The sequence below is a fragment of the Xiphophorus couchianus genome, chromosome 6 (assembly GCF_001444195.1).
Source record: "Xiphophorus couchianus chromosome 6, X_couchianus-1.0, whole genome shotgun sequence".
Classification (NCBI taxonomy): Eukaryota; Metazoa; Chordata; class Actinopteri; order Cyprinodontiformes; family Poeciliidae; genus Xiphophorus; species Xiphophorus couchianus.
In genome coordinates this window covers 2,905,875-2,930,444 of record NC_040233.1, presented here as the reverse complement: position 1 = coordinate 2,930,444, position 24,570 = coordinate 2,905,875, and the positions used below count along the sequence as shown (strand labels likewise).

Below are 24,570 nucleotides of genomic sequence, written 5' to 3'. Positions count from 1 at the left end.
GTTTCCAATGTTTAATTTTTTCACAACATTCCAATTTTTCTCAGATTTTAGGATTTCAGGTTTTCATTATCTGTATGCGATAGTCATCAAGATAATAAAGACTTGAAATATTATATTGTGAGTGTAAATCATTGATGTGTTTCCCTTTGTAAAGGAGCGAGAAAAATCTTAAACTTTTTTTTTTTTTTTTACCATTTATCATAGTAAAACAGTATCTGGGGTCATAGTAAACGTTTTCATTTTCTATTATATTCTATGATTTTATTTTATTTTTAATTATTTTTTTTAAAATTCACGTACGTGTATTATATACAGTACAATTATTTGTCACCATTCCAGGTGGTACTGCCTCTGTAGGTGTCTGTGGACGAAGCTTTCTTCTGATCCGGCAGGTGGCGCTGCCGCATGACGAGATAGGCGCTTTACCGGAAGACAAGTAGTGACTACAAGCGGCAGGCCGTTCCTTGAATTGTGGAGGAAGAGGAGTGAAAATAAGGGGAAAATGGTAAGTGTATAGTGTCCATATTTGTGTAATGTCGGGCAGACGGAGTGTGTGCAGATGTGTGTGATGGGGCAGCGGTGTTCCCGGCTGTGTGAGGAGCGGATGGAGCTGGATGCCGGCGGATGTTTGCTTGTTTCTGGCCGGTGAGCCGCTTAGCTCCAGCGTGGCGACTCATGGCTGACTGGACCTCAGCTGACCTCCTGGAGCCTTTCCAGGAACCAAAAAGTTCTGGTTGAGCCTCAACAGATAATAGTTTGTCTTTATTCTGCTATGTTATCTTTCGTGCTAAACCGACGCGTGTTTGTGTGTATCCGCAGGGTTTCGTCAAGGTGGTGAAAAGTAAAGCCTACTTCAAGAGATATGAAGTGAAATTCAGAAGAAGAAGAGGTAAAGAGCTGCAACTAACAGGCACCAAATTGTGATTCCTAGTAAATGTCTAGAGTGTAGTTTATGTTCTGGGGGAAAAAAGTTGTTTCCAATACAAATGGAATAAAATAAAATGTACATAAATAAAATTGACAGTATCTGGGGTCATTTCTGGCCCTCTGATTATAGCTAAAATGCTGTAAGAGTTGTGGCCCTAAATGTGAAAATTCATCATATCTATACATTTCTAATAACAATATAAGACTAATGAAATTCTCTGTGATTATTGTTCTGCTGTTATCATCAGCTGTTATAAATGTTATCATCGTAGAGTGAATTAATTTAAAGTTTGCTACTGCAGAGCTATGTAACTAGCTTACTCTGGGTGGGTTCTGATCAGTGATTGGCAGGTCAGTGAACGCAACACGAAGGTTCTTCCTCTTTTGCAAATTTCTTGTATTCCGTTTGCTTTCCAAACAACTACGATACATAAATACTAGTTTGCTTCAAGTATTTTGATAAAAATAGTGACGTAATCAGATTAATTGGTAGTTATGGAATAATAAGCCGCTGACTCTGCATCCTGTTGAATTATCAGAGGGGAAAACAGACTTCTACGCCCGCAAACGGCTGGTTGTTCAGGACAAGAACAAGTACAACACCCCCAAGTACCGGCTGATCGTCCGACTGTCCAACAGGGACATCTGCTGCCAGGTTAGCCCCTGACACACACACACACTTGAACACTCCTTTAAAAAAAAAAAAAAAGATCCGATCTATCGTCTTCCGTTTCCTCTTGTCGTCCAGATCGCCTACTCAAAGATCGAGGGAGATCACATCGTGAGCGCCTCTTACTCCCATGAGCTGCCCAAGTACGGGATCAACGTGGGGCTGACCAACTACGCTGCAGCGTATTGCACCGGGCTGCTGCTGGCCCGCAGGGTGAGCACGCCTCCACAGAAGGGTCTGACCTCTAAACCTCCACAAGCTGTTCTTCTCACCACGGTTACTGTAGGTCACCAAAGCCAACCGAAACTGAAATTGAGAAAACATTTTCGGTAACTGAAATGAATAAAAACGGTAATTAAGGTGGGGGGAAAAGAATAAGTAACTTGGAACTACATCATGTGTTTGTAAAACTAACTGAAACATACTGAAATTATAGACATATTCTCCTTCGTTTTTGTGCTCATGATTCTATTAGCCTTTCGGACGGATGTGGAATTCGTTTATTTTTTCGCTCACACAAGCAGTTTACCTCAGCTGTGGGCTAATTACGGTACTCCATTCTCTTTCTGGTGGCTACGCTAGTCTACAAAATGGTGACAGCAAAAGTTGGGAGAAAACACCAGTCAGTTGTTCAACAATAATTTAATACATTTTTCAAAATGGAATCTTCTGTTGAGCGTTCACTACCCAATCAGTGTAAACATAATCACAATACAGTGCAACATATGAACAAACTAATAAATAATTAGATATTTATTACAATATCTAATAAAAACTAAACTAAACATTAACCAATAACAACTAAGAAAAAATTGCAAATTGACACTAAAAGCTAATTAAAATTAACCAAATTAGACAGACCAAAAGTCACAACAAATAAAACGAAACGACAATGAAAAAAAATCCAAAACGATTTTCTTCGTAGCTGCTGCACAAGTTTGGCATGGATCAGGTGTACGAGGGCCAGGTGGAGGTGACGGGAGATGAGTTCAACGTGGAGAGTGTGGACGGGCAGCCGGGCGCCTTCACTTGCTACCTGGATGCTGGGCTGGCCAGAACCACCACAGGGAACAAGGTGTTTGGAGCACTGAAGGGGGCAGTGGATGGAGGCCTGGCCATTCCTCACAGGTCAGTGTGTGTGTGTGTGTGTGTGAGATAGAAAAATGTTTGTATCAAAGCGGGGAGTAGATTGTGCTGTAAGGAGCGGAGCTTCATCAGACATTCAGAAGGCTGATGGATTAAACTACACAAACTAATGAAGCAAGAGCAACAGTTCAAACAGTCACAGCCGTGGTTCCCATGGTTTCGGTCAGACCACCTCAGACGTCAGCAGACAGACCCGTGTCGAGGTTCTTCATCTGCCGTTTGCAGAAAACTTACAGTCCAGATTTATCAGGTTTCCTGTGCAGATTTTTTCTGACAGTTTAGGAAAGGGAAAATAAAAAACTTGGAACATAATATCCCCCAAAAATAGAAATAATTTGTCAATAATGCACCTGGAAAAAAAACGGAGGTAGCATCAGTTCAGCCACACCTTTCAGATCTGCCGGTGTTTATAGAATCTTAACTATGTGGTGCAGAAAACTGTCTGAAAATCGACGTATTAACTGGTGTTCATGTTTATTTGTATAATCCATCCATCCATTTTCTGGACACTCTTGTCCCTAGCGGGGTCAGAAGCGCTGCTGGTGCCTATGCAGCGAACGTTTCGGGCGAGAGGCGGGGTCACTCTGGACAGGTCACCAGTCTGTATTTGTATAATATATGGATAAATAAATTGCAGGAGACTGGACAACACATGGAAATGAATCTTTCATTAATCAATCAGACTACCAGTATGAAAGACTCCACAACCAAAATGGTCAGCAGGTGGCGGTATAGCCTGTGAATATAACCCCCATATTCATTTTTTGTTTGGTTTGTTTTTAGGTACAACTAAGGAAAGAAAGTCAGGTGCATGAATTATCATGCACCTGACTTTCATGAAACATTAGTTTATTATTATTATTGATTAGCCAACAGTTATTCCCATCTAATCAGTCCTTTGCGATATGAATATTGAGATGATGTTATATTTGCTCTATATTGTGCAGCCCTGGTGGTAATTTTTTCCCCACTTCATTTACTTTGTATAAAACGGGCATAGTTACTATAAAGTTACCCATTCACCAATTTGCCACACAGTATTACATAAACATTTAAGGTGAATCCATGTTGGTTTTCTGTTTGTAACTGCAGGTGTGTTTCTGCTCATATCATCATGGAAAGTTGTTCCACGGGTCATGAAGGTTAATGAGAGGTCAGAGCTGCTGCTAGGGGTGAAGCATCAACACTGCATTAATCCTGAGCAGAATATTTAAATCAAACAGTTCATAATAAGTGGATCTGATGAATGCAGCCTCTTTCTGTCAGCCGTTTTGGCTATAAAACTTTTAATAAAGCACATCTGGCTGAATTATTTCTGGACTGGTTGTCTAAAAAGAATCAGATTTGCTGTTCTTTCAGAGTCACTTAGGACTTAGTATTCAAGTTTCTGCCTTTTTTTATTAGCTTCTGCTCATTTGGATTTATGGAAGATTTATGGACAGGACCGGGTCTGTTGAACAGCTGGTTAATATTTACAGCAGAACCTCCCATGAAACGTGTGGCTGCATCAGTGCCCTTTGCAGTTAAAGTTTCAGCAGAAGGTGTTTGCCTTGCAGCCAGATAAATGTCAGCACACAGCCACTACAGAGCTGGAGTAAAACCAGGCAGATAATTCATTATCCTATTCACATTCTGCACAAAGAAGGGTTTGTAACACAATTGGCTCCAAAAATGATCATCATAAATTCTACAGGGAAGAGAAGACTCCCTCACCTGTACAGGGCAACTGTCTGTATGAGCTTATTGAAGCTCAACTAAAATGTCTTGCAGTTTACTGCCGAAAGCATTTATTGTTTTTTCTTCACCTGTATAAACCTGAGCGTTTGTCCTGATGCATGTGAATACATGCAGACGGTCAAACTAGTCCAAGACGTCCCACTGGTTCTCCTCTGCTTCTCGGTGATGATAAACATATGCTGAGCAAAATGTAGTTGGTCCTTCATTTGCACCGGCTGATGTTTACTGTCGTTTTCAAGACGGGGCTGAGAGAAGCAAGCTGAACCGAAACAGACAAGTAGAACCGGGTTCCTGCTGGTCTGTTGGCTTAGGTTTTATTAGGAAGAGTAGAATCAGTCCGAACTTGACTTCCTGACTCTATCATGTTCCGTGCAGCTTGAAACGCTTCCCCGGTTACGACGCGGAGAGCAAAGAGTTCAACGCGGAGGTGCACCGAAAGCACATCATGGGCATGAACGTAGCTGATTACATGACCTACCTGATGGAGGAGGACGAGGACGCCTACAAGAAGCAGTTCTCCCGCTTCATCAAGAACGGAGTGGCACCGGACATGGTAGGACGCCGCTCAGAAAGAAAGCCAACTTTACCAAACATTCTGCTGTTCATCTCTTGTCCTCGAATTTGCTTCTTGGTGATAATAAACTAGCAGCTGAGCTCAATGTAGTTGGTCCTTCATTGGCACTGGTTGATGTCCTCTGTCCTTTTTAAGACGGGGCTGAGAGGAGCACAGCAAATCTTTCTGAAGACTGAGATGTTGCCGCTCCACTGTTCAAATGATCAAATTCTGCTTTCAGGTAGAAGAGATGTATAAGAAAGCACACGCCGCCATCAGAGCCAATCCCGTACATGAAAAGAAACCCAAAAAAGACGTTACAAAGAAGAGGTGGGTTCCAGGTGGATTCAGAAATGTAGTCTTTTTATTAAAAAAAAAAAAAACTACATTTGTTTAATGGCAGATTTCTGGTGTTGTGTTGCATGGAGAATGCCTTTCGTAGCTGGGCCTACTTTTTCTCGGCTGATGTAGTGAATGTTAATGAATTGGCTTTTTGTCTGTCGTCTGGCAGGTGGAACCGCGCCAAGTTATCCCTGGCACAGAGGAAGAACCGCGTTGCCCAGAAAAAGGCCAGCTTCTTACGAGCGCAAGAACAAGAAGCAGGGGACGGTTAGGGGAAAAACGCATCAGACAAATAAATCTATTAAAGTCAACCCTGTGTCTCTGCTCTTACTGGTGTCTCATGGTTCAGTTTAAAACACTGCGTCTCAATGTTTTATATAAACATTAAGTTGTGAGTCAGCAATGATGTATCTGAAACCTTAAAGTTAAAGGGGCAGTATTGTGTAAAATATTTTTTAAACTTTACATCAGATTTTTATTCCCTCATCAAAAACATACCTGGAGTGTTGCCTTGATTCTTTCATGATCCTTTAATCTCCCATGGCAACCGTTCAGCTAATTAAAATGCCTGGGTGGGACAGAAGCGCAACTCCTCCTCTGAGCTGCAGTTTCCTAGTTTCAGAGCTTCTGCCTCACAAAGCCCCTCACTCTGCTCCTTCAGACTAGCCAGCAGAAATTAGCAAACATCTGGTGGAATAATGCATCTGCTGAGCTCATTATAGGAGCTTCCTCCCAGAGCAACACTGGTTAAAAATGTTAAGAGTTAATAGAGGGGCTATGCTCTGATGACTTCCTGAAGATGGAGTGTTGGAAAGAGCAAGTTTCTTAAAGAGACAGGCCCAATTTCAAGGCACTAAATTATAAAGTTGAATTTCTTTTAAGTCATATTTGATGCATACAGCATTTTTATAACAATTAAAGGTAACATAGTTGCTTGATTGTGCTACTAAGTCAGGGGTGGGCAACTCCAGGCTTAGAGGGCCGGACTGCAACTTTTAGATGCATCTCTACTTCAACACACCTGAGTCAAATAGTGAGGTCATTAGCAGGACTCTGGAGAACTTGACTGCATTTAGGAGGTGATTCAGCTGTTGGATTCAAGTGTGTTGGACCAGGGAGACATCCAAGAGTTGCAGGACACCGGGCCTCGAGGACCAGGATTGCCCACTCCTGTACTAAGTGATACTATGTGGCTGGAAAGCACATACTACCCCTTTAAGACTTGAACTGTTCAAATTACATTAAGGTTCCCAAAAGTTGGAATTCCCTTTGGGAATCTTCTCCCAAAGTCCTAAGGTAACTAAACCTTAGGAATAGTTACAGTAAAAGGTTCATTTCCACTTTTTGTTCATAAATCTTTCACACACACACTAACACACAGCATAACTGTCACATTGAGTTAGCATGTCACCACAGTGTTTTATATTAAGTACAAGATGTGAGAAATGCAGGGCCCTGTTTAAATCTGAATGATTCAGTGCCATGTAGAAATAAAATTCAGACTTTAACTGTATATAAAATCTGCCATCAGAATTGTGCCATGTATTTTACTATGTGACCATACAACACATGCACTCAAAACTTGGTTGGGGCTCTTTTTGAATCGATAACTTTTAGGTGCAGCTTGGCATGGAGGTCAGCCTGATGAGTTCAGGACACCCAGCAGCTTTTAATATTACCTCTGGTGTCTCTTATCTTCCCCTTAACAGCCCATAGAGTTCCAGTTTGCTGCTCCATCAGCACAACACTACCATAGTCATTAGAGCATTAACTAACTAAAAAAATTAAAAATTTAATTGGCATCCACATAAAATATTTATAGGAGAGGGAAAGCATCAAGCACTCTACCATCTCCCAGACGACTGCTCAAACTTTTGGACTAAATAAAACAGAAGACCAACTGCTGCAGATTTGGATTTGCTCCCCGAGTCATGACTGACTGGAAACTTCACCCTGGACCTCAAGCGTTTTGAAAGTGAATCAGAACCTTTTGTTTCGCGATTCATGTCTGAAGAAGAAAAATTGGGTAAAACTGGAATTGGCAAGTCAGGTTTTTTAAAGATCAGTGATCGGCCAGAAATCTGCAATCGGTGCAGCCTGCTTGTTGAGCATATAAAATAAGAATCCCACTGGTTGGTTGGTTCTTGGTTCTATAACATGGTAAAGATGGTGTTTTCAATTCTAACTTTGACTTTAAGGGAACATGCAACAACAATGATCATCACTTTCTGGTTTAGCGTTTCCTGCTTCAGTTTGTAGTCAAAGTTGAACATTTTTCTACTGGTTTTTTGAGTCATTTCTGCTTAAAACAAAGATCAACTTGTTTAAACAACTCATCTTTTAAACTGTTAGAGCTCAAACTCTCAAGTAAATCCTAATAAAGACACGTTACATTCAGGACACTAAGTGGTATGGCATTTAATTGTGCAGAAATCAAGCTGGTTTCTTCAAATAGTAAACATCACAACTCAAGGCAGCACTGACTGCAATGTTGATGTGCTCTACAGGCCAGTTAAGTCTACAATTCAGTGGTTGAAGTCATATTTGAATCCAACTACAATGAAAAGGAACCTTAAAAAAAAAAAAATCAGCATTGGATGTCTAAGATCACATTTCCATCGACAGTAAACATTCTTAAAGTAACTTCAGCATCATGTGCGACACGGAATTCAAAAATAGACCGTTTTACAGATCATTTTAGTGACAAATACAAATATGGAAAATTTACACGTGAAGGTTTTCGCTGTGTAAGAAATGCCCGGTACAGCGAGTGATGAACACAGATACACAGCATGACATGATGGGTCCCGATCCGTGTCCTTCAGAGTTCATCCGGACAAAAGCAGTGGAGAAAATCTGAACCTCCATTACTTCTGGTCTGATAATAATGAAAGAATTCTTTCAAGAAATGGGCAGAACAAACACCAAGACTGTTTTTGTAGCGTTCAGAAACATCCTTTATAAAAGGAAAGATCATTCACCACTATGTTCTGCAGCAGTGTCATAGTCATGATTGACCCATTAATTGTAATTATGTCAACAAATATGGCGCCAGGAGGGATTATCTTACAGTTTGAAAACAGACATTTGAGAAAAACATTCCGGTGCTGGAGAGCATAAAGACACTCAGACTGAAATGAAGGCCTGTCAGTTGAATTTGGCCACTGAGGTCAAAGGTTTACGCAGTTCCATTTAGTCACAGTTTGGAGTTAGAGTACAGTTTATCCTGTCTTGCCATCTCAGACAATGCTAACATGGACAAGTCAAAGCTTTGCTGATCGTCATTTCTTAGCCATTAGACGGTTAACGCTCTTCAACACTCAAGATCACGTTCAACATAGCGACATCAGACCGACTCATCAGTTTTTAGTAGAAATATTTCTAGGTGCTAAAATGATTTAGCTCTAGATGTAGTGGAGAAATGGAAAACCAACAGACAGGATCCGCAGCCTGCTGATTCTGGGTAACGTAGCCATTAATTAAAAAGGAGGTGTGTTCAAAATAATAGTGTGAAATTCAATCATCTTGGTTCCTCATTTGAAGGATGAAGCAGAGGAATATTGTTCCAGATGTTGTCCAGAAGAAGCTTCTTTGACTGAAACGCTGATCGAAGGGAGGGCAGAAATGGAATTGTTGAAAATAACAGGCTGATCCACCAGAATGATCTCAAATGCTTTACAGAGGAAAGCAGTTGGTAGCACTGCTGCCTTGCAGAAAAAAGGTCCTGGGTTTGAATCCCGGCCTGGGGTCTTTCTGCATGGAGTTTGCATGCCCTTCCTCTCTAATGCATTTCTGTTTCTGAAAATAAATTTACCTTTTTTTTTAAATACATCTCAATTCTATTAATTTGAACACAATTAGTAGGCCACATTTGCTAGAAGGAGCCAGTAGGTCATTCCAACTTAGCAGTAACCATGGTAATGCTCTGTTTCCAGGGTTGGATATGCTTGGTTTATTTGAAAACAGGAAGCTTATAGTTCCCTTTTTGTTCTTACATGGAGCCTAAGCTCATCAACAGCTGATTTACAGTTGAGTAAACGGGGCCATTGGTGGCGTGATTTTTGTCAGCTCCATTCCTCAACCCCATTGTTAGCTGGCTTTATGTATTACCAAACCATTTATGAAATGTCTTTGAACTGTTTTCCAGTTTGAACCCCAGACAGTATCAAAGTCTCATTCCTCTGACCCAAACTGTCACCCTTGATAAAAGGAAATTGTCAAGCTATTTCAGACAGCATATTCTTTGACCACATCAAATGGCCTGAACCTGTAAGACACAACCACCCCAAACACACACCCAAACTGGGCTTGTTGTACAATCACTGGGCCCAGAAAGAACCTGTTGAAAATAAGGAAATCCAGCACAATAATGTAAAGCTATGACCAGCTCTCAACTTTCAGATTACAGCTTCGACAATGACATTACATCTCATGTTGTGATAATAAGAAACTGAAAGCAAAGCTTCTTTAAAGGAACAGTAAGATCTCTTGTTGATAGAAGGTTCATCAAAGCAGCTGTACCATAGTTTACATCAGTGTTATGCCGCCTCTTTGCAGTTCATCTTTCTATCATGATGTGTTCTAAGCATGTAGGACAGAATCTTGTTTTCTAACCTCAAAAACTGACCATCATTTAGTGTCATATAAAACAGTCCTAAGTTTCATTTTCAATGTGCATGTTTTGTTTATATTTCGTTTTGTTTAGGTTTCCAAGTGTAGTTCAAAAAATAAAGGAGTGCAAGTGCCAACAGTGGTCCCCTGTGGATTTGATCACATATTTGTCTCATCCTATTAACAGTGCACTCTGATTTTCTAATACTTCTTCATGTCAAAGTAAAGATGATGTAGATCCGCTCTAGGATGGTTTTGGCAGAACGAGTGAATTAATCAAGTCATTATCTCAAAGATAACATTCCATTCACCACAGGGTGAACAACACAAAACATAACCATAAGATTCTATGACTTGTTTCAGATTTGCCTGATGAGAACACACAATCACTGAGTTCAGGTTTTAGGCCCCAAACTTTTACAATAGTAAGAGAGGAGGTAGGTCAACTGGATTTATCATTTGTAAGTAAAGATGCCCAGCAAATTGGGTTTTTTTTTCTTGGTTAACCAGACCTGACTGGTGAGAAACTAAAAATAAAATCCTAAGTTAGCCGGCCCCAGTCAAATGCAAGTTAAGCAGCTGCTTAGGGCCCTAGCCCCACCAAGGGCCCCCCCAACAGCATCGTTTGATTTTATTTTGTAGAATCACCTGTTTCAAAGTTTAAAAACAAAAGATATTAAACTTGCTAACTTATTTATGGTAAAATTGGGATTTCAAATAGTTCCAAACAGTTAAATTAATGTGTCACTCTTAAATAGCACTCTGCATTACAAAATGAAAATTAATTAGAGCACCTTTGTTTGTTTGCTACTCCTGAAAGGAGGTGGGCAAAACCTAATTAATAAGGCTGAACACATTATGGTAAAGGTGCTTTGTTTTAATTGTTTGACATTTAAACCTCTATCTTTAAGGGAACATCCTGAATTTGAAAATATCAAAGGACTCTAAAGGGATTACACACCAATAATACTGTTTTTTAATGCTAACTATGCTAATTACTAGTAAAATGCTAAATCCAGCGGAAAATGTCCAATAATTTTTTCCTTAGTTATAAAACAGTAATAAAACTTTGCTTTACAGCTACTGCTCCTACACACCTGCTTGCTGATGTCTCTGCTCCATTTAAATATGGCCGCTCACAGCAAACAGGCTTGAAAAAAATATTTGGAATTGTGTCTTAATATCGTCTCACACTAGTTTTAAAAGAGAAATCGCAGTGTGAAAATTGGTAATGCTTTATAAAAAATAAAAATAAAAACGGATATCGGAAATTGGCCCCAAAGTTCTCATCAGTGCATCTCTATTCACAAGTGTTAGAGGGTGATAGATATGATTTCATTATATATTCTACTCATGTATCACAGCATTGCTTTCACTCTGCTCCACTTGGAGACCTGATGATCGTGGTTTCAAAACGACAATCCCCAACATCATGAGTCCTTGGTGTGCGAGATCCGTTTCCAAAGCAGAGCTTTCAGGTTGTTGAGGATGAGCGAGTGTTCCATGTTCATCTGACCGGCATTACCTCTGAGAGCCATGCAGGCATACAGCTGCCTCTCCAGCTCCTCTCTCATTTCTGAAGGCACCCCACGCAGGATGTAGTCCTTCAACACGCCGCAGGCTTTTGCGAGGTTGGGCTGAACTGGCTCCTCCCTGCACCGCTTCTCAGATGGGTCGCATGAGGTCTGGCAGTCCGCTCCATACACGCAGTCAGCGTCCGTCTCACACTTCAGGACTCTCATGGTGTGCCTGAACTCCTCTTCAGGGATCAACACTTGCGTGTTGGTGAGCCGGAGCTCATGGCGGTCGGTGTAACCAAAGTGCATGGCAGCGAGGTCGCAGATCAGAAAACTCCCGTAGGTACCGTGAAAAATGTCCTCCACGAGCTCCAGCAGGCCCATGGAGATTTTAGCTTTGTGAGGCCAGGAAGGGGTGAACCACTGGTCCATGGTGCGCTGCAAACCTCCTGGCACCCAGGAAACAAGAGGCCAGGGCAATGAGAACCCATAGAGGGGCCCGTTGGGGATCCGCTCTGTCATGTAGAGATCTCCGCAGTAGCCAAGAAGGCGGGGTGTATGCCCACGGTCCTGGAGCAGCAGGCCCAGCAGAACCTCAATGAACAGAGTAGAAATCTGTGTCATCACAAGGCTACAGGAAAACATTCAGCCTCAATAAATAAAAACTAACAGTTTTCTTGCTTTGAAGCAGATTCGATCAATCTTCAAAAGGTTTGGGGTCATAACTTTGGAAAGTCTATTGAAGCCCAATGCAAGCTTTCCAAAACTAACTTGTCTGTGAAATGATTGTCCGGTAGGAACAACCAACAACCAAAGTTTCAACAATCTGACCCAAACTGCCAACAATCGATGAAAGGAAATTAGTTAAAGTCTTTCTGAATAAACAACAAGACTCAAGCAGACAATAAACCAGAGGTTGGCCACAAGTATCAACGTCCACAGTGATGAAACCGCAACATAACAATATGATCTAGACCAGGGGTGGGCAACTCCAGGCCTCAAGGGCCGGTCTCCTGCAACTTTTAGATGTATCTCTATTTCAACACACCTGAGTCAAATAATGAGGTCATTAGCAGGACTCTGGAAAACCTGACTGCACTTGGGAGGTGATTCAGCTGTTGAATTCAAGTGTGTTGAACCAGGGAGACATCTAAGAGTTGCAGGACACCGGCCCTCGAGGACCAGGATTGCCCACCCCTGATCTAGACAAATATTGAGTTGTTTAGAAAATGACTATAGGAATGTTTGGATTTTGCAACCTACCACCATGGTGGTGGTAGAGTCAAGCTGAGGGTCTTTTTCCCTGCCAGAAGTACAGCTGTACTGCACAAACCAAAGAGAATAATGGCGGAGGTGGAATACGTCCAAATTCTCCTTCTTCAACTCAAATCAATAACTAGATGGTTGAAACATACAGTAGTCACATTGAGTGTTTGGACACTGCAAACATGCAGCAGCACCAATTTTGCAGCAGCTTTAGTAGAGAAACATCAAGAATCCTCAATGATCCAGACATCAAGTCTATAACTGTGAAGTTATAGACTATGACTGAAAGTGGTTATAGACCACTGAAGAAATGAAAAGAGTTCCACTATTTCTGATAAAAAGATTTACCAACCATTCAACCAGAATTAAATGGCAACACTGAAGCTTTTGTTTCAAATTGAAGATAAACCTAATTAATCTTATCCAAGGACCAACATAAGATCACTCTTCATCCTTAAGCTAGAACATTTAAACTACCATGTGAGCTACCTCATCCATCTGCAGAAGGGCCCATGTTGAACGAGCCTCTGGGAGTGACACTCGTCCATCTCTGTTGCCATCGGCGACGGAGAGGATCTGGCTGACAAGACTGCGAAGGTCCGCATGCTCTCCAAGCTTGGACTGGTAGAGAAGGGAAGACATGTAAGGTTTCCATCCATCGAGGATTTAGTTCTGTGCAAACTTGAATCAGTCAGGTGGATGCTCCTCCACCTTGAGATGGTTGAACAGCATCTCTTTGAACTTCTCAACAGAGGTGCCTCTGTTAGGCTTATCGAACACTGGGGTTTCTCTTCGTGGCTCCGGCTCCTCGCCCAGCTCGTAGTGACCCACCTCCCCCAGTTTGCAGCGGATGATCCCGCCGTGGTCCCCCCAGCTTCCTGTGTACACCTGGAAAAAAGCAGAATGTCAGTCAAACACCACCTACTATGCTAAATGATGGTGAATAGCAGTTTAAGAAGCAATCATAGCATCTCCAACCTGGTTGTTCGGTAGCGTAGACAGACACCTGCCCATGTAGAGCGTTTCTTTTTCGCACAGACTGCTGCAGGCAGAGCCATCGATGATTCCCCTCCTGTATTTATCACACTTGGAAAAGAAAATGGTGAATCTTAGAGAATTCTGGCTCTACACTTTGCTGTGAACATAGGGTCTGGACTCTGAGCTATGGAAAAATGATCGCTTGCTGGAAGCAATCCTAGATAGGCAGACTACAATTCTAAAACAGCACAGAAAATCAACGTCATTGTTCACAACTCCTCCTTCTGTTTGCTGATTGACTGGAATGAAATAGATCCAGAGAAATTGAATTCAGTGGGAGAAATCCCAGACAGAGCACTAAAAGGGAGATGAGAATCAAGCTGGAATTTACTTCACATAGAAACACTAAAGGCGTCATTTTTTTCCAGCCACTTTGCTGGAAAATAAATAAAGATTAACCAGTTTGTTTAGGCAGAAAACCTTTATTACATAATAAAATTTAAAAGCTGACATTGAAAAGTACTTACAACAGTAGGTTCATTATTGTGACTTTGGTGTGTTATTTTCATTTCACTGCTTAATTCTCAGGGGTTTCACTTACGATGGCGTTCTTGCACTCATGTCCTCTGCACAGCTCTGTGTAAGCCGAGTACTGGACATAGAGAACCCAGCTGCCAACCAGGACGGTGAGCCAGGTGAGGAACAGGTACTTCACCCGCACGAAGGAGATCCGAGCCTGGAGAGAAGAACCAGAGACGCGGAATCATCGTTTAAAAGCAGACAATCATCTGCTTTTAAACAGATTATAGTATACATGTATATATACATACAATTTTTTTCTCCCTGTTTTGCTCTCATTTTATTAAGAAACATTTACATGTAGTCTAGAAATCCAGTCACATTTCACATTGACACACAACCCACCCTGACCACATCATGGGTTACTAACTAAGGCAGCATGACTTTACATTGAGTGAGATACTTTTTTTTTCTTTTTTGTTTACAGATAGTTCAACTAAATCAATTCCTGCCAGAGTCACAGGATGCATTTATCACATGTCTTTACTCTGTCCGTCTCAACAGAGATCCGTCTCAACAGAGATCCGTCTCAACAGAGATCCTGGTTGCAATGTTATTGCAACCAGTAAAGTAAATTCCATAGTGACAAAGGTCAGGGAGACGTGGGGCAGAAAAACAGCACTATGGCTGACAACACAAAGGAGTAACTCCCCCTCCATTAAAGCTGCTGACTGGAGCAGCTAGCCAGATCAGCTAGCCTCTGAAGCTTCACTCCCAGCAGCAGAAACTGAAAGCTTAGAATTCTTTATAAAATAAAGGCAAACTGCAATATGTATATGTAACCAGCAGGGGGAACCAGTTTGGATTTAGCATCTAGATAAAATCTCTAAGGATTACTTGATGTGTTATTTTTATGAGTTAGTACTCTTCTTGCTCTATGCCAATAGAAATGCGTCAAGAAGTAACTCTAAAAAGCAAAAAGGTCGCCACCGGCAACCAACCTTTAAATCTGAAAGCTCCCGAGGAAGTACAGGAAGTTTTAAAATGTCTAATTTTTAAAATGTAGCATAAAACTGAATTGCCTGTCATGTGTCAAACTGGATGACTGAGCACAGTGTATTGATTTATTAAAATAATAAATCATAAGCAAGCTTAAGTAAGAGTTGAAGAGTGAAAAGAACAAAAATAGGTCAACAGCTCGCATCAGACACAATACACAAGTAATCAGACAAAAGCTGCCGCCGGTTTTCAACCCAAGTCCTGTAACCACTCCTGAGAGGATCAAGTCGTTTTAATTCTCCCTTTGATCGCATGGCAGGAACGGCTTATGTTGTGTATTTTGGCAGCATGGCTCCTCTCTCATTTTGTTCTAGCACATTCTAACAAAACACAGTTTGCAGCTGCACAGAACCAGAGGCCGATGCTACACTGTTTTTTTTTTAATCTCGGATTTGCTCTGATTACTGTAGTATGTAAACAGGACAGGCAGGAGTCTGTTGTTCGTTATGATGGACTTTATATTTATAATGATTATTGAAAGTGTGCATTCTATTCTCTGTTGTTTTACACAGTGAACTGTGGTATAAAGAAGAATGAACTTGTTTCTATCTGAGATTTCATTCTGTGTTGATTTACCCCATTTTGTCTGTCAGTAACCAGCAGAAAGACCCAATTATCTCAACTCTCCAGGCGATGTTCTTGATGCCAACAATATTCTCCAAGGCCTTTTGAACTAAGGCCGACACCACCACAGTGGGCGTGGGTTGCGTCTCCACCTCTCCATCCTGGATTTCACAACAAATTCACAAGAAGTGAGAATTACAGAAAATCTCAATCTTTGTTTCATCCGACCGGAGCGCACCGTTCTAGTTGAACTTTCAGTTCTCTGGGAGTAAACACTCACTCCCAGATGAAAATAAAAGTCATCATACTTCACCTATTTTTATTTTCCTTCTCTGGCTCCCTATTAAATGCAGAATAAAGTTTGAAAATGCTCCTTTTCATATATAAAGCCCTTAATAATCAGCTACATCAAACATCTGATTGGTCCATATAATCCTAACACAGCACGTCACTGACTGCTAGACAAAGCTATTGGCTGGGGTTTCGTTGTGGTTAACAGTATGCACTCTGCTTTATTGTAGCTTTAAAAACAGCTAGATGAAGTTACTACCCCCTTCAACCTTTCTTTGAATTAGAAATCTCTCCTTGATCAATAGGTTCTGGTTCTGCTGGTGGTTTCTTCTTGTTAAAGAGGAGTTTTTCCTCTCCACTGTGGCTCCATGATCTGTTTGAGGGATTGCTGTAAACTCAACAGCATAAGCGATTGTCTGCAGTCGCTACGTGTTCATCCAGAACTAGTGAATTCTGTGAGTCGATGCGACCTGCTGGGTTTCCTTAGATAGAAAACTTTTAACCAATCTGAAAAATAAGTATGATAACTTGGAGCAACTGGAATGTATGTGCTGTATTTAATTCTTCCAGAGACAAAAAGTGAGACCATCAGTCCGTCAGCTAAAGCTGGGCTTAAACTGGGTCATCAGCATGTTAATGATCCCAAAAACAGCAGCAAATCTACAACAAAATGACTGAAGGAAGAGTTAAGATGTGCCAGTGACCCAGAAAAAGTCCAAAACCCCCCCAGACCCGACTGAGAGTGGTGAGCCACTCTCCTTCTCCTGTAACTGTATAAACATGGAATGTATGCTTGAGTGCATTGATGACATGATGTTGGAGTAATATGAGGAAAGTTTGCACAGACAACACCAAAGCCAACAGACAAGAACCCGAACTTTTCTGAACAAGACCATGAAACGTTCATCAATGAAGTCATTGTATTGTCAACTACGTTTTCAGGTCAAAGCACTTAATCCTGCAGCTTAAAAAAAAGTTTTACAACAGAAGACAAAAGTATATCGGCTGATATAAGGACTGAGTCTGTAGATGCCTTCTGAGGCTCTTCAGGTAGAAATACTTGTTTTATTCCAGCTGTAGATTTAACACAATTACCCAACATATTCTAAGGACTATCATTATCCACTTGGTGGAGCATCACAAGCACTGAACTCTGCAAATACTTGAGACCCCCTCTAAAAACACTGCTGGCTGCCCATTTCAATAGCCCAAACACCAGATATGTCTTAATATGATTAATATGGAGAGTGGAAACCATCAGTCAGGAGTAGCTTGCAGCTATTGGTGAATCTAAGGTGTTCCATTTAAACAACCAAAAGAAAAAAGAAACTGGAAGCCGTTTTAAAAACAGAAAGAAAAACTAAATCATTCTACACTTTGCCAAATTTCACAAGACAGATTTTTATGTTGTCATAATTTTATTGACTATATGTTTAGTTTAGTTGTGATTCTAAACATATTTACTGAGGAATTACTGAGGAGTGGAGCTCACCGAGAGCGTCTCTGTCTCTGTGTCCAACAGTTGCCCTGTAAGCGTTCTGAGATGGAGAAAGCTGGAAGAGACTTAACACGACAGAAATCTGCACTTAAATGATCCCAGCGTCTCTTCTCTGAATAGAGATCATCCTGCCTGCCATCTACTGCAAATGAGACGCTGACTCCTCATAATTAGTCCTTATAGTCCCACTTTAAAAAAAAAAAAGACAACAACAACCAAAGTATCAGTTTTAAAGCTGGACAGATTTGCCCTCTGGTGAACTGTTTAGCTTTCAAACAATGTCTGCCCAAAGAGATGAACACACAGATAGACGAACCCTGGGGAAAGAACAGGGAGCACAACCGGTACTCTTCATTGTCAGATGGAACTGCTTAGACATGCATTACTCGAGTTTGTGCAGGAAGTCTTAAAAAAAAAATGTACCGAGACAAAAGTGTTAGAGTGGAGAAAGAAAAAAAAAGCTGCAACAGGAGAGTCATACCCTGACACTCTGAGTTGGTTGAGTGATGAATATGGTGAAACCTTTTGAATTAAAGAAGTGAAACCCAAGCAGCAGATTCCTGAGGTCCAACTGTCTCCTCTTCATTCATAACCACCAGTCAGCGAGTTCAGGATGCAGGACAGGGGTCAGCATGTAATAAATCATGCATGGCTGAAAGAATTAGGTTTGCCACCTGCCAACGTTTAGTTTACCTTCGTCAAGCATCGACCACTTGTAGTTATTGGAGCCTATAGGCTAAAGCCTGGGTTACTCTTTTCCCTGGAGCCGACTGACCGTATGACCAACCCAGCAGGATTCTTAGAACATGAGTAGGGATCTCAAATTCGAAACTGTTCCTTATAAACTCATTAAATAAGCCATCCAGCTACCTAAATATGGCATGGTATCAGTGCCATAATTCAGACTATTGCAGATCCAGCTTGTCGGAGGAGGTTATATGACTGACACCAGCTACTGATCTGATTAATGAAAGGGAAGCAATGCTAACTGAGCGGCATTTAGCTACCTGCCAAATTTGAAGCATCAATCGGAAGCCAACCTCAGCACGTCAATACATCTAATGTATGTCGCTTATAGATATTGTAGTCCAACCATTTTCCTTGATAAAGTTTTATTTAAAGAAAAAAAAAGTGCAGGTCTTAGATGAGCAGCCTAAGCATACTACTTGCTAACCTACCCAAGGCTAACACCAGCATATCAGGGCTTACGCTAGCTTATGTGTGCTAATGGACAGCAGAGAAACCAAAAGGAAATCCAGTGGGTGGTCAGCCCAGACATGCTAGTCCCCAACCTGACACTAGTGAGGACTCCCCTTCTCACTTGCCAGCACTGCCTCTCTGTTACCGTGCCGACCTATCATTAATCAGATCAGTATCTGGCTTCAAGATGGATACAGCCTCCTGTGACAATGAAGTAGCCACCGTTATCCAACTACAACACTGATACGGTGCCATATTTAATGCCCAAAATGGGATTCTAAACTGTACAAAGTATCGCTGTCAAGTTGCAGCTAAGAGCTGACCTTTGATCTGGTCCGTTTAGAGCTTTCTGGCCAGTACCCTTAACATCCATCAGCAAGTTTTGAGTGTTGTAAAGACAAAAATGCATGACGAGAAGAAAAAACAAACACACCCACAAGAAAGCCAAGTCAGACAACATGCCACCAAGCTAGCTAACCTGGATCAAGCTGATCTGATAACAATCTAACTGTGACTCTACTAAGTGATTCCATAGGAGCCTCTGTAAGGCATTTGACACGTCAAAGCACACCGGTAACAGACGTCATCATCTCTCAACAGCACACAGAACCAATGAGCCCAAACTGCCTGGGACCTTTGGACATTCTTTCTGTGTACACTGATGGTTTCATAAATAAAACAAACTGCTTGTGCAAACTGTTGCGAAAACTGTTGCTAAGAGATCTGCTCAGTGAGCACAGGATCAAATGTTGCAAAGTGAATCATTTGTTCAGCTGGGTTACTAATTGTTGCTGCCTTAGAAGGATACTGTTGGGTGGATTTAACATCCCATTTCATTACTGGTATGCAAGAAGGGAAACTTAGCATGAAAGTTGAAGCTTCTAGCAAAACCCATAAAACTCACATTAATAGAGATTGTAGCCTGTGTAGCACAGTTTTTGCATTTGTTATTTTGCTGTATATCATTGTTTAATCAAGATAGTTAAATCCCAAAAACAAGCCTCCATGAGCAGCTGTCTGCAGACATCACACAAGGCGGCTTATCAGAGTTCTTCTCAATACAACCATAAGTGATTGTCCCTGTTAATTTGCATGCTGTCAAATTCACTTCAACTATATTCAATGGATTTCTCTACAGCTGCTACAAATAGTGAGCAGCGTGTGGATTCCAGAAAGAATTGGCAATTAAATTAATTTCTGTTTCCTGCAGAACCGGTACCTTCCTTGACATTTCCTTTCATTTTTATTTTATTTTATTTATTTGTTTTGCCTTTTCCACACTTTTACTTTCCTTTTACATCATTAACCAGAAAATTAGACGAACACAAAAAGTAATGTATATACAGTACAGACCAAAAGTTTGGACACACCTTTTAATTCAATGAGTTTCCTTTATTTTCATGACTATTGACATTATAGATTCACACTGAAGGCATCAAAACTATGAATAACACATGCGGAAATATGCACTAAACAAAAAAGTGTAAAACAACTGAAAATACCCCTTATATTCTAGTTTCTTCAAAGTAGCAACCTTTTGCTGTGATCACTGCTTTGCACACACTCTGCATTTTCTTGATGAGCTTCAAGAGGTCGTCACCTGAAATGGTTTTCACTTCATAGGTCAACCTGCCCTGTCAGGTTAATAAGTGGGATTTTTTGCCTTATAAATAGTCATGAAAATAAAGAAAACCCATTGAATTAGAAGGTGTGTCCAAACTTTTGGTCTGTACTGTATATAAAATAGTAGTGGTGGTGTAGCAAATAACATTCTTACTTGCTATTTCCAACAAAAAACATGATAAGCAAACAGACTTACAGTGATCTCAACTGTACCAATTACTCCCACTACCGCATGGTGAACATTGCAGGGTTTCTCAAACATGCCTGAAAGAATCAAATCAACACTCCATGTATGTTTTTGATGAGGGAATAACTTCGTAACATGATATAAAGCTCAAAAAAGTCAATTTCACATAATGCTGCCCATTCACAAATTTGATTTAAGCATTAAGTTTGGTTAAAAAGTTGCTGTTTTGGTTGGTGAGAAGAATCAATCTAAGCCTAAAATAGCATCACTGTTAGACAACAGATTTGATCCATGAAGCTGTTGGGGGGCATTTAGAGCTCCTTCAGCGACACACTGCTGCATCATAGCTGCACAAAGGAGCGTTACAGGAGATCCTTCCTGTTAAGTGTTACTTGCAGTTTTCTCATTTTTAATTAACATTCCTGCTGTTATTGGCACATCCCTGTTGTTTGCATGGTTTGTTAGCTGCATGTTATTTTTAATACCTGTACAGTATTATCTGTCTAATGTTGTAAATTTGTCCTTATTATACAGCCCCTTATTCTTACTTTCAAACCACCTTGTTAATATCCATGTTCCCACCTGTCTTAACTAGATTCTGTTGAACCTGAATTTCTCCACTTTGGGACAGTAAAGGGATATTTCTATTCTATATTTCTCAGGATATTTCTCCTTGCCATCTAAGGCAGCATCAATCATAGCTTTTTGTGAAGGGGGCTGTAGTCATTAAAATAGTTTTAGTCACTTATACGATTGTACTGTAGTTTCCTTTGTTTATATTAACTGTTTTGTATGAATTGTATTTATTGAGTCTGACGAAATCTGTATCGTTAAGTCGTTCTGACCTTGTTTTGTATGACAAGGTTATTTTTATGTTTGTTATGTTTGTTTTTAAATCTCTCGGATGAAAAATAGCCATTTGGCCATTTCTGGCGCATTAACAGAAATTTTAATTAATATGCATTGTCCCTGTCAAATACGTTACTACATTTAAATTTATATTTTAAGTCAATTTCTGACCCAAATATCTATAGTTGAACTAATCAGTCATCAATGTTTACTAACTCCAGCTGATCACCTTCATTATTGGGCCTCTTGAACCATATATATATATATATATATATATATATATATATATGTTTTAAATGTATATAACTTTGTGTTTTATGTGCAATCCGGAAGTAGAAATCCAAACTTCATTATCCAGCTGTGGGAGTGTACATTTGCAAGGGGGAAATATATGCCACTAGATAGTGTTCGTAACTATTTAGAGCCCCCAGATGTCTCCTCTGCACCCTATTTTTACAATAAGGTGCCAATTGCTAATGTCTATTCTCCCTGGTTAGGCCTGTGGTAACCAGGCTGTCAGTAATAAGGTGTACAAGCCATTCACATTCATCAGGTAATTCCCTGGCGGCGCAGGGAATCTGAGGAGGAGGACGCCGATTGCCAGCTGTCAACCGCACAGATGTGACAGCGACACGCAAAACACGATCGCTTCTTCTTTTTTCTTTCCTTTTTTACAATCCATTTCCTCGCAGCAATTTTGCACAACAGACTTCCTACCTGGAAATAGAAAGACTTTTTCACCCAGGCTCGTGGAAAAAGACCCTTAGCCATCGCTGAAATGGACCATCTCAGTACGTCTGAAGGCGGCCAGCAGAGCGCGTTCTACATCAAACAAGAAACGCACGAGGAAATAACAGCATAGCGTCTGATTCCAGACGGGACGGCCCGGTCCGGGTTCATCTGGTCCGGATGAATCACAGCCACATTCCTCCGTCTCCGTCTCTCTGCCCTTTGAAGCAGCTGCTGCTGATTTTCAAAAAAAGCCAGCATATCTCAAGCTGGGAAAAAAAACAAAACACGTATGGCTCAGAGCGCAGGCGCAACCTGTTTCCTTCCCAATCAAACACCTAGTAAGTTTTGAGGTAAAACATGGCGGTGATGTGATATTAAAAGGCACCGCTGGACCCTAACCTCGTCACCATACATTATTATTATCCAGCGGTAGTTCTGCGAAACTATCAAAGTATTACAAGATCAAGTTCACACGCACGAAAGAAACCATTTCCGCTAAATATTTCACAATAAAAGCCTGGCTGTTGTGCCGTTTCTAAAGTTACACAGCAAAAAAAAAAAAAAAAAGAAAGAAGAAAAAAACAGATTTATTTTGCCTGTCATAAAGGAAAAGAAAGTTCATTTTTCAAAGTCATATTTTCACCATTTTATTCATACATTTATAAATGTCAGGGTTCCAAACTATATACTTAATTCATCAGCGGAATATTTCGCTTGCAAACTAAATATTTAGCTTTCAAATTAAATATTTAGTTAGAAGCTAAATATTTAGGTTGCTTGCTAAATATTTTCCTAGCATGCTGAATATTTGTGACTGGCGCAAACATTTCGTTGGGAACTAAATATTTAGCTTTCTAACTGAATATTACATTTCAAAGATAAACATTTTGTTAGGAACTCTGCTGTTTATAAATGTAGAATTAACATGGAGAAAATATGACTTAAAAAACGAACACCCACATTTTTTCAACCTTCAACAGACTAAAACAATCAAATTATTGCTGTTAATTATTTACTGTGTAACTTTACAAACATGGTGGAGAAGAGGAATTTTCAGGATATGTAATTGAATGTATTTTTTTTAAAAAACATTGTATATTAACAAATTAAAGCAACATTTATTATTGAATAAATAGACATATGAACTCAACAGGAGAGATATTTATGCTTTTAGTCTGTTATTAGGCTATTTAGCTATCAGATTGGTGCAAAGTGCTACTATACCCATTCAGCTTTCCAGTGTTTCAGGAAGCCCTGGTCATTCATGGATCTTCTTTAGATTGAATGCTGACATTAGCATTGAGATGCTATCTTAGGTTTGAATAGGTTGTGTGGCAGAAAACTAACAATGCACATCAGGACATATCACCCTCACAAATAAATGTCTGCGTTACAGCAGTCAAGTCAAAGTTCAGACCTAAATATGATTGAAAATCTGTGGCAAAACGTGATCATTGCTGTCCACAGATGCTCTCCATCCAGTCTGAGTTTGAGCTACTTTGTGAAGAAGAAAGGGTAAAATTGTTTGTTTCTAAGTGTGCAAAGGAGGTTGAGACTAATCCAAAGGACTGCCAGCTGTATTTGCATAAATAGTGAAGGTGGGGGCTGCAGTCCGTGGTGCACAGTTTTGGAAGCCATGCATCCATTACGCAGCAAGAAGGACCTGGGTTCAGTTTCTACTGTCCAAATCATTTGTTTTTCTTTTATCTGCTTTCTAATAGAATGCTTAAACCCATCTACACATTCTCACTCCCTCCCTTTTTTTCTTTCATCTCTCCTGTATCTTTTACTTAATTACAGATTTTATGACTCATTCGCTTAATGGCACCAATAATTCTGTTTGATTGTCTGCCAACTCATTTCCCTCAATTCCTATAAAGATTTCTATATAAATGTCAGTTCTGTCTCCTAAATTCTCTACAATCACTGCTGGTATTCCATTAAAAAACTTGGTCTGCTGTCTGAACGGCTGTGTTTCAACGTGTAATTTTCTTGGCTTTTCCTTTGTTGGATAAAATCAGATCAGTATTAAAATCGGGAAGTGGCAATGGGTGAATTAGTAAAAACAAAATGACTTTTTGGACAAATATTTCTCTGAGTAATACCAGCATTCTTTAGTACCTCATACTGCCCAGCAAATAGAATTATTTATTTCATCCAGCGTAATTTACAAATCTATCCCTCTATTTCCATTTTGTACCTGTCAACAAATAGTCTGCTAACCCATAACATATGAGTTTGATTTTAGTTTTAGTTAGGTATTTTCATGACTTATGAGGATAAATAGTTATGAGAATGTTT

General features: G+C 40.3%; 2 protein-coding genes across 2 annotated transcripts; one reads left to right on the top strand and one right to left on the bottom strand.

The window, feature by feature from the left end:
- The first annotated feature begins 357 nt into the window (after nucleotides 1-357).
- Nucleotides 358-5,686, top strand: rpl5a (ribosomal protein L5a). Its single transcript, XM_028021740.1, has 8 exons — nucleotides 358-505; nucleotides 820-889; nucleotides 1,467-1,582; nucleotides 1,676-1,810; nucleotides 2,523-2,725; nucleotides 4,856-5,033; nucleotides 5,275-5,363; nucleotides 5,545-5,686. The coding sequence occupies exons 1-8, from the start codon at nucleotides 503-505 to the stop codon at nucleotides 5,645-5,647; spliced, it is 897 nt and encodes a 298-aa protein (XP_027877541.1). The 5' UTR covers nucleotides 358-502; the 3' UTR covers nucleotides 5,648-5,686.
- A 2,089-nt stretch (nucleotides 5,687-7,775) lies between these two features.
- Nucleotides 7,776-22,718, bottom strand: dipk1aa (divergent protein kinase domain 1Aa). The gene is made up of 6 exons (XM_028021736.1): nucleotides 22,255-22,718; nucleotides 14,349-14,483; nucleotides 13,748-13,855; nucleotides 13,481-13,657; nucleotides 13,259-13,390; nucleotides 7,776-12,097 (listed from the first exon to the last, which is right to left on the bottom strand). The coding sequence occupies exons 1-6, from the start codon at nucleotides 22,306-22,308 to the stop codon at nucleotides 11,417-11,419; spliced, it is 1,287 nt and encodes a 428-aa protein (XP_027877537.1). The 5' UTR covers nucleotides 22,309-22,718; the 3' UTR covers nucleotides 7,776-11,416.
- Between the last annotated feature and the right edge of the window lie 1,852 nt (nucleotides 22,719-24,570).

Bases quoted from the DNA above. Each gene is read 5' to 3' on its own strand.
- rpl5a (XM_028021740.1), top strand. The intron at 890-1,466 runs GTAAAGAGCTGC...TTGAATTATCAG, and splicing joins GAAATTCAGAAGAAGAAGAG to AGGGGAAAACAGACTTCTAC. The intron at 1,583-1,675 runs GTTAGCCCCTGA...CTTGTCGTCCAG, and splicing joins ACAGGGACATCTGCTGCCAG to ATCGCCTACTCAAAGATCGA.
- dipk1aa (XM_028021736.1), bottom strand. From the start codon at position 22,308: ATGGCTAAGGGTCTTTTTCCACGAGCCTGGGTGAAAAAGTCTTTCTAT. The intron at 13,856-14,348 runs GTAAGTGAAACC...TTCTTTTCCAAG, and splicing joins ATGAGTGCAAGAACGCCATC to TGTGATAAATACAGGAGGGG. The intron at 12,098-13,258 runs GTAGCTCACATG...CTGTTCATTGAG, and splicing joins CCCTTCTGCAGATGGATGAG to GTTCTGCTGGGCCTGCTGCT.